The sequence below is a fragment of the Clinocottus analis genome, unplaced genomic scaffold (genome assembly GCF_023055335.1).
Source record: "Clinocottus analis isolate CAN_PGR_092001 unplaced genomic scaffold, fCliAna1.0.p SCAF_11, whole genome shotgun sequence".
NCBI lineage: Eukaryota > Metazoa > Chordata > Actinopteri > Perciformes > Cottidae > Clinocottus > Clinocottus analis.
The window spans coordinates 17,791,538-17,804,934 of NW_027175832.1; the positions used below are offsets into that span (position 1 = coordinate 17,791,538).

The following is a 13,397-nucleotide window of genomic DNA, read 5'->3' on the forward strand; positions in this document are numbered from 1 at the left end:
GTCTCCAGCATAGCCCGGAGGCCGCCCGCGTGCGTCTCTCGCTTTCTGGCGCGCGCGTGTGAGAGCCTCATTCAAATTTAACTGTAGTACATTACTTATACTAAGTGCAGTATAGGTTTGAGGTACTTGTACTTCACCTGAGTATTTCCCCTTTGTGATACTTAATACTTGTACTCTACGACAATGCTTTTTTCCATGCACTACATTGATTTTACAAAATGATTTACTTTGCAGATTGAGATTAATACATCATATACATAAATAATTAGGTATTATTGTAGATTAGGTTACCCAGCAGCAGTATATAAAGTACTAGCTGCCCTGTTAATGTGATGTAGTTTTCACATTGATGATATATAATGTATATTATGCTTAACTTATATTAATTGTACATAAATTACATGCAAACTAGTCTTCATTTAAATATAACTTTACAATCTAGAATTGCAAGGCGAAGCATGAATCCTCACAATTTAATAGTTTATGGTCATAATTATATTAAAAACTTTTTTTCAGTTTCTTATTCCACAGAAGTCAAAAGATGTATTCATAAAACTTGACCACTGCGACAGAGGATCATAAAGAGATAAATAAATTGCAGTACTAGCAAGAAATTAATGAGGGAGATTTTCCCCAAAGTCTTAATGCTTTGCCCTTTTATGGTTTGTATTTTTTGCTTGCATATTCCCAACTTCGAGTCGCTCTATGTCCACAATGCCTCACTTTGATGACAAAAATTTCCAATTATAAATAAACATGGTGACAAAGCAAAGACTTGTCAAGATAACCCCTATTGATAATTTCACAACTGGTCACAATATAACACTACAACCCAATTAATCGAGGATTAAAAAACTTAATTACGGCCAGAGCGAGTTGCTGCTGTTGGAGTGACACGACAACGTTCCCATGGACTCGAAACGTAATTTTATTACAGCAAATTCATCTGAATCTCAACATCTTCCAAATAGCAGATTAAAACATACAAAAAGCTTACTTAACATAATTGTTTTTTTTATTTATTAAATATGTAAAAAGCAGGTCAAGTTATTCACAAATAAAATGCAAACATGCAACACGTTTTTTGGGGGGAATGCATAATGAGTGGGACGTGAAAAAAACAAAAACATTTACCATTCATTAATTATTGACAGTACATGTTTACATTCTTTTTCATTTACACAATAATATATAACTAAAGCATTATGGTGCACTGCCCAGTTCAATATTAGTAAATGCAATATTAAGAAAGGGTATACGATGTACTAACTGGAATATAGCATGGCAATTACTCAGTGAACCGACTCTCCCTAAGACTTGTGGTTTAAAAAAAAAAAAACATCTGAAATCTGAACAGACCACAAGTTTCAGCTGAGGTTTAAACTTAAAATGCAGCATCGTAACAAAACTAGTCCACAATAACGTTTCTTCCTTCCCTACGTTTATGGCATACCGAGGTAACTCTATTCCCAAAACGGCCTCGCATGGTGTGAATAACACATCGTTGAGCACACTGATTATCTGAAATCGTGAAAATTTGTGGAGGACAGTTGTCCCAACAGTCAGAACTTGGCATTGTACTACATTTTATTCACAATTCATTGACTGTCCTGTCCTCCTTCATGAGGATGCAATGCAGAATCTCGCACTATTCCTAAGATTAAATCATGATAATAATAATAATAATAATAAATATGGTGAGAGGGTCTATGGACAGATTGTCCCATACAGAGTCAAATGTCAGTGCAACATATGAGAGGAGGTTAAATAAGAGCTACTACGAGCCCTTTCAGGGCCTTGCTTATTGCATTCTTGTGATTATTATTGTTGATATGCAAAATTAAAAAAACGAAAAATTAAAAAAGGAAAAAAGCTAGGAAGGTAACACTTGCACTGGCGGGTAACAGTTACCCGTCTAAACGTCAGCGTTTCATCACGTCTACTGTAGGAGTTGAACCGACTTCCCACCCCCGCGGTCCTTTAGAAACTTCCGTGATGGTCTGAGCTTGTTCTGCTGGTGGAGGTCGTCACCACTAAAGCTTCCACAGCAGTTCACCAAAAGTCACAAAAAACATCAAACAGTGAGCAGGAGGGATACAAAAAAAAACCAACAATACAAAAAAAAGAAAACCTGTGACGGTGCTTCTATTCAGGAGGTCTGCTTCATGTGCTCAGTCTTGGAGGGAATAAAAAATAAACCATGAGAAAAAAATTAAAATCCTTGAACAGTTCTCACATATTTAAAAAGAAGGGTGTGACTGCGGCGAGCGATGATGGCAGTCAGTATTCATCCTGCTCCTCCTGCTGATCATTTGGCGCCTCCTCGTGGGCTTGCTGGTCCACTTCCGGTCCGTCGCCCCCAGCCAGCTCTGCTCCCTCCTCCTAAAAACAACAAACGGGGGCAGACGGCTTAACACGAGTGCCACTGGACACGCGTATGCTGCACGTAGAGCTTTGCTTCTCCGACACGGCCGTCACTTCTCACCATCGTTGACTTAAAAACCATGACCGAGTACCAACTAAGAAATGATTAATGAGAAGAAATGTCCACAGCGATCTGTGAAAGTCTTTTGTTATTAGCTATTCTGTTCACAGGTCCCTTTTATTTTCAGTTGAGCAGAAATGCATCATGCCATTATTAATAACCTCCTGTCATTATCAAACCCCAGACTCCCTCCTCTCACTATGAGGAGAAAATGTTACACAACCTCTATTTAATACATAAATAAATATATATGTCTAAAGGCACATGACGGGGACAAAAGGCTTAAGTCGGAGATCATGTCACAACTGTCTGTCACCGGCTGAAAAGACTTATCGTGCATTCCAATAGCCATAATACTATGTATGCCAGAAAAAATGATTTATTATGTCCCAATTCATAGTCGGAAAGCCCAAAATACCAGGATGCACCACTGCATCTGGGTGCATTTTAAAGGCCTTTCTGGCTGTTTTGACCCGCAATCCTCTGCACAGTAAGAGAGAGAGAGAGTTCACAGGCAGATGACAGCTCGAGGTGCAATGTTATGATGCAGAATTATGTTCTAATTGTGCACACTGTACGCAATAGTTCGTACTTTGTAATGGCAGCTGCAGTACGCACTTAAAGTATATATATGAAATATTGGATGCGATGTAGATCGCCGTTTTAGTTGAGTTAAAGGAACCGTGTGCAGGATTCTAACCCACTGAACACATCCGCGCATAGATATAATATTCCATGTCTGCCCATAAATCCTACACAATGCTCCTTTATGCTTGTAGTACTTTGAAAAACTTTTTTTTTTTAAATTGACTGAGGAAATTCCGGTCTTTCATTACGCTTGAGCCCAAAACGGCTGCTTTGGTTCAGACTCAGGTCGGGCAAGTTCATGTGATGTCACGCCTGATTTTTTTTTTTTTTTTTTAGGGCCCAATCGCAGCTTCAAGGCAAACAAATGTGATTACACACGAGGATCGACTGAATCTCTTTGAAACCACATGATTTCCCCACCAGTCACACGGTTTACTGGTGTGCACTGCTGCAAAAATCTTATTTCTGTCGGGAAACAAAAAACAGCCTCCAACTGTCGGTTCAAAAGGCGGGTCAGGGACCGACCTGCTCGTCCGAAGCGTAAAGGACCTCCATTAGCCGGTCCACAAACGGGGCGCTCTCTTCTCCCTGGTCCTGGCACAGCAGCTCCACCTCTCGCAGCTTGCTGAAGTAGTAGTCCCTCTCCTTCTCCACTCCTTCCAGTGCCGACTTTAATGTCTCCATCTGCAAAAGGGAAATTTGCATTGTTGTTTTTAGCGTCAATGTCAAAACATGAAAACTGTGTGGACTTTGGTTGAAGACAAAAAGGCAACGGATACGCACGGAAATCAAGTAGACAAACAAAAGATAATCCGCACACACGCACGTTATCGAAAGCATAAGTCACATGCAAAGAGTCGTACAGAGTAAGTTGCTTAACTGATTATTATTGGAATTGAACTCAATCTTCATCTAATTATCGTTCAGATGACCTATTGATCCGTTTAGTCATTTGTCGAGTAAAACTATCACACCTTCTCTTCTTTTGGGGGCATTTTAGATTCCATACTTTGGGTTATTTTTTTTGCTGGCTGCTGGTCCGACCAGATATTCAAGTTCCAGCTCACTTTCAGAACGACTGTCTACATTTGCATAAACGCGTTCGATCGCACGATGGAACGACTACAAGACGCAACTTGTGTTTAACTCAATTGTGCACAAGCAGCTCTACCTTTTGAAATATATAACAGTTATTTAGATGGCTTTCTTTTGCACGTCTTATTTTCCAACGATTCTGAATCACATTGGATGTAAAACAGGACACAGACCTATAAAAGGAGGAAAGTAAAAAAAGACTTTCTTTGCAAATATGAAAATAATTATTTAACCCCTTTGAGTACATATTTAAAACCACTCCAAGCAGCATTTGCTGGCTTTATCTCGGTGGACAGGTCTGTATCAATCAACATGTAGTTTTTTTAGTGTAACAGCAGCTTGAAAACAGACTAATAAACCGCCTACATAAAAAAACAATAATGATTTTCACAGCTGCATTTGTTTTTGTGCAAGCGTAATATAAAGTAATGGAAATGTTGTTGAGTTAATGACGCTTAGTTTCAGTTATCTTCTCTGAAAGCACACTGCTTCTCCGTTACGAAACATCCAGAGCTGAAACCAGTGGTCGAAAATAATAACTTTTTTAAAATAAATAATCTTCTCACAGCTTTTCTTTGTCCAACATGACGGTAAACTGAATCTCGGCTGCGGTGCACTTTCAGAATAACGGTAACATTTGACATCCGGTGGTCAGAACAGAGCATTTCGTTAAAAAAAAAAAAAAACACACACCTGCTCGGTAAGATGCGTGACCTGCGCTACCAGTTCTTTCTCTCCTTTGGCAGGAACCGGTGTCACCATTGCAGGGATCTTTTTGGCTGACGAAGGTCTGGATGTCGGTGTCGCGATCTTGGGGGTTGTAGAGCTCGACCGTGACGCGCCTACGACAGAGAAAAAAACGTGTTTTACTCAAAGATGGAAGACGGGACAACGTAGCAGTAACTCAGTTATTCTCTCAGGGGAAAATTACACAATCTTAAGTTTGTGAAGATCTCAATAATCACTTGAGTTGTTGACGTGAAAATAATACCACAGGTCCGGTACATAAATGGTTGCGTCTTTGCTCGTAGCCCTATCTTTGCTTACCTGCCGTCGGGGAGCTGGCTGCATGGTGGGACTTCTTTGGCAGGTTGAAGATCTGCTCACCGGGGTCAGGCGGGGGAATGGCATCCTGACCCTGTCTGGCGGACATCGGGTCGTACTCTTTACCATCGTAATTGGCATCGAAGAACTTCTTAAACCACTGGATGAAATCGAGATTGTCCTGAAATCGGCCTTTCACCAGTTTCTCTACAGGGATAATCTGAATCGAAAGGGGGAAGAGAAACACAAAATACATAAATACACACAGGTTTACACACGTACAGTGTGGCGCAAACATTACATTGACCCTGAACAAGATGAAAGTATGGTTAATCACCTTGTCCACATTCATCCGTTTGAAGGAAGCCTGCAACAGTTTGAAATTGTGAATGTACTCGTGCTCCAACTTGGCTTGAAACTTGACCTTCTTAAGACTGATGCAGCCGGGGAAGAGCAGATCCATGAACTGGCAATACGCTGCTCCTGAAGACGTAAGAAAATGTTAGTTGAGGACATAATCCCTTGCTTGAAAATTAGAAGACTAGAGCCCATATATAGGGCAGGATTTAACATGACTTTGCACGACAAGAAATCCACTGGAATATAAAAAGCAAGAAAAAAAAGGGAAGGCAGATCGTTGACCCAGTTTCCTTAATAAAAAGAGAACTATTAACGCAGATACTGGGTAATGTGGCTAATATCATATGAAGCCTTGGTCGACCTGCATCCATTTAAAAAAAAAAAAAAACGGCGCCAACTTAACCTGGCGGCGTGTCAGCCATCAGATAAAACTCCCCTAAACCCAACGAGAGGGCACACACAGGTAATCTACATCAAACAAGTAGCTTACAAAGTGGATTACTTGTTTACTGCGGGAGAACATGGCAAGCCACAAGTTTATTTATAGACAACTCCCTGCCAGAGAGGTGAGCGTGTTTCCACAGGTTGCTTTAACTGCCAGCTTACACAGAATGACCCCTCCTTCCCTTCCTCCTTTCCTCCCTCCCTCCGCGGAAGATGTAATCTCTTTAAAAAAAAATAACAGACAGCGGCCTTTCATTGTGTTCTCACCTGAGGAGAGCTGCTCCACTTTCGTATAGTTTAGGCAGAGGATATCGTTAACCCAGGCAGTGATGTCATGCCTGCTCATAGTCTCCTGGGTTATTGAGGTAGAATATACGTTGACCGCCATCCCCCAACTGCAACAGAGAAACGACAACGCTTGAAAACAAAAGCAGTGCATCCAGAGCAGAGCCAGTGCTCAATTTAGTTATTATCAAAATGGTTTCCGATAGAAATTGTCTACCAGAGTGTACACTCAAAACATACATTAATGACACAATAATAAACTAAACAAGTAAAACTTTGTTTTCGGGTGACGGTCACAAAATGTGTCAGTGAGTTATTCGTGTTGTCTACTTCAGCTTTTTTAAAAACATTTTCAGTACATTAAAATAGTTTCCTGCGGGGTTTTTTTGCGGAATGGCCGGATGTAACGCGTCTCAGTGATAGCAAACCTTTACAGCTGCACACATTTGCTATATTTACAACCTCCGTCGACCCTTCTTTGTGCCTGGGATCCTTTAATCTGATTGTACCTTCCATGCTAAAAAGGCCACGACAAAGTTGGATTACAAAGATGTGGCATTTTTTTTACCCGCTTGCTTCCAGGACACCCGTCCCGTTAACACCGAGGAGATTCAGGCTCACATACAAAGAGAGCAAACCAGGTGCAACAAAGGATCTCAAACTTTGATCCTCAGAGCTACAGATTAGGCTGTTACACAGCATGGCCACAGCACAGCGGATAAAAGCATACAATGTGTTCACTAGTGACAAACATTTGAGGGGTGGCTCATTCCCAGTTCTCCCACACATTAGGTATACCTGACCAGGTATATTAAAGACCACAAAGGTGCATCTTGACCCCTTTTTTTAAAACAAATATAAGCAATTTACTTGATCCCGTTTAGAATATTAAACTATTAATCAGTCCAAAAAAACCCCACATCTTATTTGCAGTTTACCGGGCAACACGCGAGTGTCTTCATTTAATTTACTGCAATGCAAAAATACAGATTTGTGGAAACCAGTCGTTGAAAGCACATTTGCTAACTGATTTTACATGCACAGGGTTCTGTATTTGCATGGCTCTATGATATAATAATATGCATCCTGAACATCAATCAAGGGTGCAGCCATCTTTAATTCCATTTACAGAATTGCTGCACAACCATTTCCTCTCTAATTTAAAAGGGCTGCATAAAAAAAACATCCTCTTTTTATTGCTCCATGGCTGCAACTGATATGGGGTTTTAAAAAAAAAAAAAGATTCATGCTAAATCATCATCACTAGCCGACACCGTTTTTTTTAACGGTTATAAATAAGCAGGGTAATAATAAACCCCCCGTGCGTAATAAAGCGGCTATCGCAGCACCGCAGGAGGCGGATTCCTCGGTTGGTTGCGATTCTCCGGGAAGCGAGGGAAGGAAACGGCCGATGTCATGTCAACAAAGCGGATGTATATGCGCTGCTAGCATGCTTTGTTAGCCGGGCAGGGACAGCCAGCCGACACCGGGGCTGGGCTGATGCCTCTGGACTCAAACAGGGCGGGGAGGGGCTGCTGGATCGGGTTTTGTGCAGCAGGTTCTGCACATTAAAAAACACACATATTACACACATTGTAATACACGGGATCGGGAGGGAGCTGCAAAGTGTCATGTCACGATGGGGATCCACGAGCTGCAGCAGCGGCCGGCTGTCTGTGTATTCCTGTCATTTAACGAGCGATCCGCTCCTCCAACAAAATGTGCCAGTGCCATTGCGCACCGAAAACACACACACACACATGACAACATTACACAGGGGCCCGCTGTATTTTTGGGCCGCTGCACACACAGACACACACCAACAGAAGGCGGGTTTAAGCTAACTTTTTTTTTTTTTAAAGGAAAGAAAGAAGGGATTTACGCCAGAGAGCTAACATGACAGGAGACCGGGGAGCAACACGGGGAAGGAATAGCGGATGAGGTGCAAAGCAGAGCAACCAGACACGCGACGAGGAGGAGGACCAGGCCGGAATGCAGCTCTCTGTCTGCAGCAGTGTCGGTTTTTATGCTCCTTTTTTTTGTCGGTATAGATAGAAACGTTTCTCACATGACATCAGTACACAGATTTACCTGTAGGCGCGCTCTCCCCGCACTGTATTTTTCCTGTAAGGAATGATGTTGGATCCGTTGTCCGGGACGATGTCGTTGTTATTCTCTCCATTTGGGGAAAGGGCTTGGGTGGGACCGGGCATTTGGGTGTCTAGAAATGTTGAACAGATACTCTGTTCTCTCTCTGGCCAGGAAACGGAGGGGGAAAAAAAAAAAAAACACCCAACAGGCAGGAACGATTGCAAAATGCTGAGAGAGTGCCGCGCCTCCGGGTCTCCTTCCTTCTGTCTGCTTATTCTTCACAAATCTCTGCCCTAATGACGTCGCTGCACCCTGTACCACGTGACTGATGGGGCTGGCTGCCCGTGCTCCTTATGGTGGGCTATTTCAGTACACCCAAATTACATTGATCCCCCCGCGTGCTTTAAAAAAAAAAACACAAACAAACAAAAGGCATAATCACCGGTTTAGATCAATGCGTGTCGCTTTTTGAGATGCAGATCTTCTTTGCGAACAGCTCGTCACGTGATCAAGAGATGCAATTCAATCAACTGGGAAAGCATGATGAAGTGCGTGAGTAGAAAGGAACAAATATATACATATATAATTAAAAATGCAGCCCACTCAGTTTCACCATTATTATTATTATTTAAAAGAGAAAAGCAGGTCCTCAGTGGTGCTGATGAAATGACGACGTAACGCATGCTATGAGGAAGTGTAGTGGACTGTTCTCATTACCACCCATGTTAGTCAATACAATCACATGTAAAACTCTGCTAAAAATGTAACATGCAACAATTCTGATGATCTATTATTGTCATGCACAGCAGAAATCCACTGGTTCGAGCTATTTACGCATGAATATTATTATTATTTTTTAATGATTTACATGGATTCTGTTGTGCTGGTTGGACAAAGACTCTGAGAACAAGTAAGCGGCATTTTTAACTTTTTTTCTGACATTATAGACCAAATATTTAATTAAGAAAATAAGAAGTAGATCAATCAATAATGAAACTAATCATTATTATTTTTATTTTTTTATAAAATGTTGAATAGTGGCAAAAATGCTGATCACCATGTTCCCAAAGCCCAAAGTGATGGATAATGAATCAATTTCCAAATTTGTGGCAGATGTAATATTACTAATCTCAACTAATAATTTAGCTCTAAGATATTAAAACACCCAGCAGGGGGGTGTAACAATGTGCTTGATCTTTCATACAAAAGATGTAAACTCAATACACGGCGTTGTCATTCAGTCCTGTGGTCGCTCAGCTATCTCCTGTCTGTGTTGCCACATGCGTTTTCACATTGTAAAGAAAACACTGCTTTTGTTGTGTAGTTATAGCGCTGACCAACCACTCCGACTGGCTCCGAGGAAACCGTGTCATTCAAGTCGGGTGCCTCAAAAGGCGAATTTTCATTTACTACGACTTACTTTTGCGCATTTAAAATAATCCGTCACACCCTTAATTCATAATATTCAGTGAGGAGAAGCTTCTGTGTGTGGAGCAGCTGGTTACCAGACGTGATGGCAAACAGGTCCAGCGACACAGCTCCATAATACAACGCAGCCGTGTTTTCCTCAGCAGAATGAAGTAGAACCCAAGTGTGTGTCCAGTCTTTCTGATACTGTTTGTACGTGTTTTACTGCCTGGATGTTTGGTCACCTACCATTACAATGCTTCACATTTTTATATCATGTAAAACACAGACAGAGTTTGCTCACTCAAAACAGTTCCTCTGGTGCCACCATCAGGCCGGCTGAGGTCACTTTTAAAACCTACAAACTTGTGAACTTTTACACCACAAGGCCGACTGACTCTTGATCTCAGATATATATATATGACAAAAATAAATGTTCAACCAATTCATTTAACCCAATAAGACTTCGATCCACGTTGATCCGTCTTATTTGACCCCCTATTAATCAGCCTATTAATCTCCTTACTGTTTGTACAGCGGCAGCTTTATGAAGTTGCCTCCGTCTACTACTTTGCTTTCGAGGACATTTCAACACATATTTCAAATTCCAATAGTTTTTCCTCTGTGAAATTATGGCCATAAGTCACATTATAGCTCTCAGTCCTTTAGCTTTAAGTCCTCACAGCGGAGCTTTTTAAAAAGCCACATGTTGGCAAAGAGGATGTTTGTGACACGGATTGATTCTTTGACTGTGACAAAACGTGCATTCAAGCTACTCTTTTTCCCCGTTTCTAAAATATTTGAAAGGGTATCTATCTCCTGAGTGGTTATTCTGTAAGGAAATATATTCAGAATCCTCTGGCTCTAATGTGTCTTTGCTGTTAGTCTTTACATAAATCCCTGCAGAGCCAAACTCAAGGCATAACCAAGTGCTAATCACACCAAATGATCAAAGAGCGGACACTAGAAATGCATTTGGTCCAGTTACAGATCACAGAACCGGGAGCACAGAGGTCCGCTTTGTGTCAAGCAGCAGCAGCAGCAGACGGCACAGTCTAAGTTCAAGGGCGGCGGGAAAACGGGGAGTCGGCTGCGTTCCCATGGGCAGCGACTGCATTCCCATGCTGTGTGCCACAGCTAAGTTTGGGTGGCATCATTGGAATGAACTTGACGCTTCCCAGTCTGACAGGTCTTCAGGTGTCGCCAAAGAGGGGAAGAGTGTCCCGTTTTAAAATGAACACTCGGACTGTGGAGCCCAATAAATTATGTGAAATATTGGACCAAAATGTTTTTGATTACGCCTTCACCTGCAGAGGGGCTGTCCTCCTTGGTGCTCTTAACTACAACAACATCAACGGAGCTAAAAGTACAGTACTTTTAAGTACTTTAAGTACAGTACATAAGTACAGTACTTAAAGTACAGGTCTGTTAATGTTCTCCCGGCCTAAAATCATCACAGTTTTGTTGTTTCAGGATCTGCTGAGACAACATATACGATCCAAGTCCACTATGGTTTATAGAGGCGTGACTATAAAGTCCTATTTGAGACCATGAACATTACATAATGACTTATAACACAACAAGGAAGCAGTTTATAAGTTGCAACAAGTTCCTTGTATGTGGAACGTACTCTGCAACAAACAGTTATGTTCGTCTGAACATGGCCTCCAATGTCTCAACTAAACTGAAACCTTGTCTCTAGACAATATGCAGTGAGCCTTCTCGTCAGGGTGAAACAGCCACATGATGCATTAAAGTCCAGTGATGTCATTTGGGGAAACATTGACCTCACAAATGTCCAACTTGTTGGGAGTCAATCGGGTGAGGTGGGTTTATGTGGCAATGGCAGAACCAGGCGGCTAAAAGACTGGAAACACAACATGCGAGAAAGATAATGTAGCAACAAAGACAGCTTCCATGTTCACATTGCTTGCTTTACACTCTTTGAAAGCTGTATGTTCAATAAATTATTGGCCGATTTGCATGAACTCATTCCACTTGAGGCAAAACAGAACTCGGCTTGATCTCTACTGTTATAGCTCACCAAGCTTGCTCTTAGCATTGGGTAGTCCAGAGTGTGTGTGTGTGTGTGTGTGTGTGTGTGTGTGTGTGTGTGTGTGTGTGTGTGAGATGGCAGCCCCACCCAAAGAACCCAGCCCTCAGCATTCAATTAAACAGAAAGGGGGTCATTGTTAACCTGACTTGCGGGTGGAGCAGGTTAATGTCTGTCCAAGAGTACTATTAAGGGTGCAGAATATTATATAACAAAGATATAATGTGTTTTTACAGAATCAGACATGTGTGACACACATTTTTTACAGGAACCTCATGCCTAACCAGAAAAACTGAGGACAGGGAGGGTCAGAGAAGGAGGGAGCTCTGATCTTCCACCTATCATTGGCTTCTTTTAAAGGCATCAATTAAGCACAACATGTGTGGAAGGAAAAGTTTGCTTTTGCCAAAAGGAAAAAAAGGGCAATTTTGCACAAGAGAAAAGACCAAGGAGGTCCATGGTCTCTCCACACTTCTCCTCCTCCTGTCTGTCCTCTGTTTGTCGCAATTGAGGAAAACACGGGTCATTTCTAAAGGCTAATTTCTCAGCTTTCAAACGCAGCTAGTTAGCTGCTCTGCATCTGGTGAACGAAGCTAACTCAAGAGACAGTTAAATGAGAAGCAATGGGGATTGGAAAGCGGGCGACGACACAGTCAAACAATGGCAGAACCGAACAAAAACCCAGTGTGTTACCGAGCTGCAGTTTGGTGGAGAGCTTTCTTGTTCAGGTTACAGTCAGCTAATTCTGGTTCGTCAGGATTGTGACAGCCGACATATGCCCCTGACCCTGGTTTACGTCAGCGTACGAACCGGCGACACACACGCGTAAATACGCGCCGGTTCGGGCAGTTGCACGCCATTGTTGGACTCAAATGAAAGCACAGACTTGGATTTTTTTTCGGCGAAAGCAAACGAGACTCACCAGTGAACTCCGTTCCGCAGGTTACAAGGTGTTTGAAAAGGCTCCTTTTTCCGGCTGAGTCACCCCACCCTCAAACGCCCATTCTCGCAAGACGCGGAGCTGAAGCGGGGCACTTGATTGGACAGCGCGTCATCGGAGTCGCAGCTGATTGGTCCGCCGGAGACATCTGTCGTAGGTTAGACCAATCACGTGTTGATGCGTTGATCGCTCGGAACGTCCAACAGCTTTCCGTCGTGTCACATCACTTTCACCACAGAAATGCAAATATTTTCAAACTAATTCCTTTTTTAATTCGTAATTTGTTAAACACAAGATTCAAAAGTGTACTCAATCCACCATTATTTAATATATATATATATATATAAATATATATTACCACTTTTATGCTTATAAGTACAATATATAAAAGAGTGAGTCAATGTATTGCTATAGTGGTTTAATCTAGCAGAAATACTACTACTACTACTACTACTAATAATAATAATAATATATAAGCTGGTTCCAACTTCTTAAATGTCTTGTCTGAATTTTATACCACTTAAAATGTAATATCTAAGGATTTTGGACTTTGTGGACTCTGGTTTGGTCCTTCTTATTTTGTGATGGACATTTTTTACTATAAT

The 13,397-nt window shown here is 41.7% G+C and overlaps 1 protein-coding gene across 2 annotated transcripts; it reads right to left on the bottom strand.

Annotated features, from left to right (window-relative positions):
* Positions 1 to 922: 922 nt before the first annotated feature.
* Positions 923 to 12,853, bottom strand: mapre2 (microtubule-associated protein, RP/EB family, member 2). Of its 2 annotated transcripts, XM_068604019.1 has the most exons (8): positions 12,775 to 12,853; positions 8,393 to 8,793; positions 6,284 to 6,411; positions 5,550 to 5,695; positions 5,216 to 5,432; positions 4,862 to 5,010; positions 3,599 to 3,757; positions 923 to 2,382 (listed from the first exon to the last, which is right to left on the bottom strand). In XM_068604019.1, exons 2-8 carry the CDS (start codon positions 8,512 to 8,514, stop codon positions 2,281 to 2,283), a joined length of 1,023 nt encoding a protein of 340 aa, XP_068460120.1. In that variant the 5' UTR covers positions 8,515 to 8,793; positions 12,775 to 12,853; the 3' UTR covers positions 923 to 2,280. The 2 variants fall into 2 exon arrangements, with proteins under 2 accessions (XP_068460120.1, XP_068460130.1); XM_068604029.1 differs by lacking the exon at positions 8,393 to 8,793 and having other exon boundaries at positions 12,775 to 12,843.
* Positions 12,854 to 13,397: the final 544 nt, after the last annotated feature.

Excerpts from the sequence above, each read along its gene's own strand:
- mapre2 (XM_068604019.1), bottom strand. The coding sequence starts at position 8,514 with ATGCCCGGTCCCACCCAAGCCCTTTCCCCAAATGGAGAGAATAACAAC. Across the intron at positions 6,412-8,392 it reads CGGGGAGAGCGCGCCTACAG|TTGGGGGATGGCGGTCAACG; the intron begins GTAAATCTGTGT and ends TCTCTGTTGCAG. Across the intron at positions 5,433-5,549 it reads AACGGATGAATGTGGACAAG|ATTATCCCTGTAGAGAAACT; the intron begins GTGATTAACCAT and ends CTTTCGATTCAG.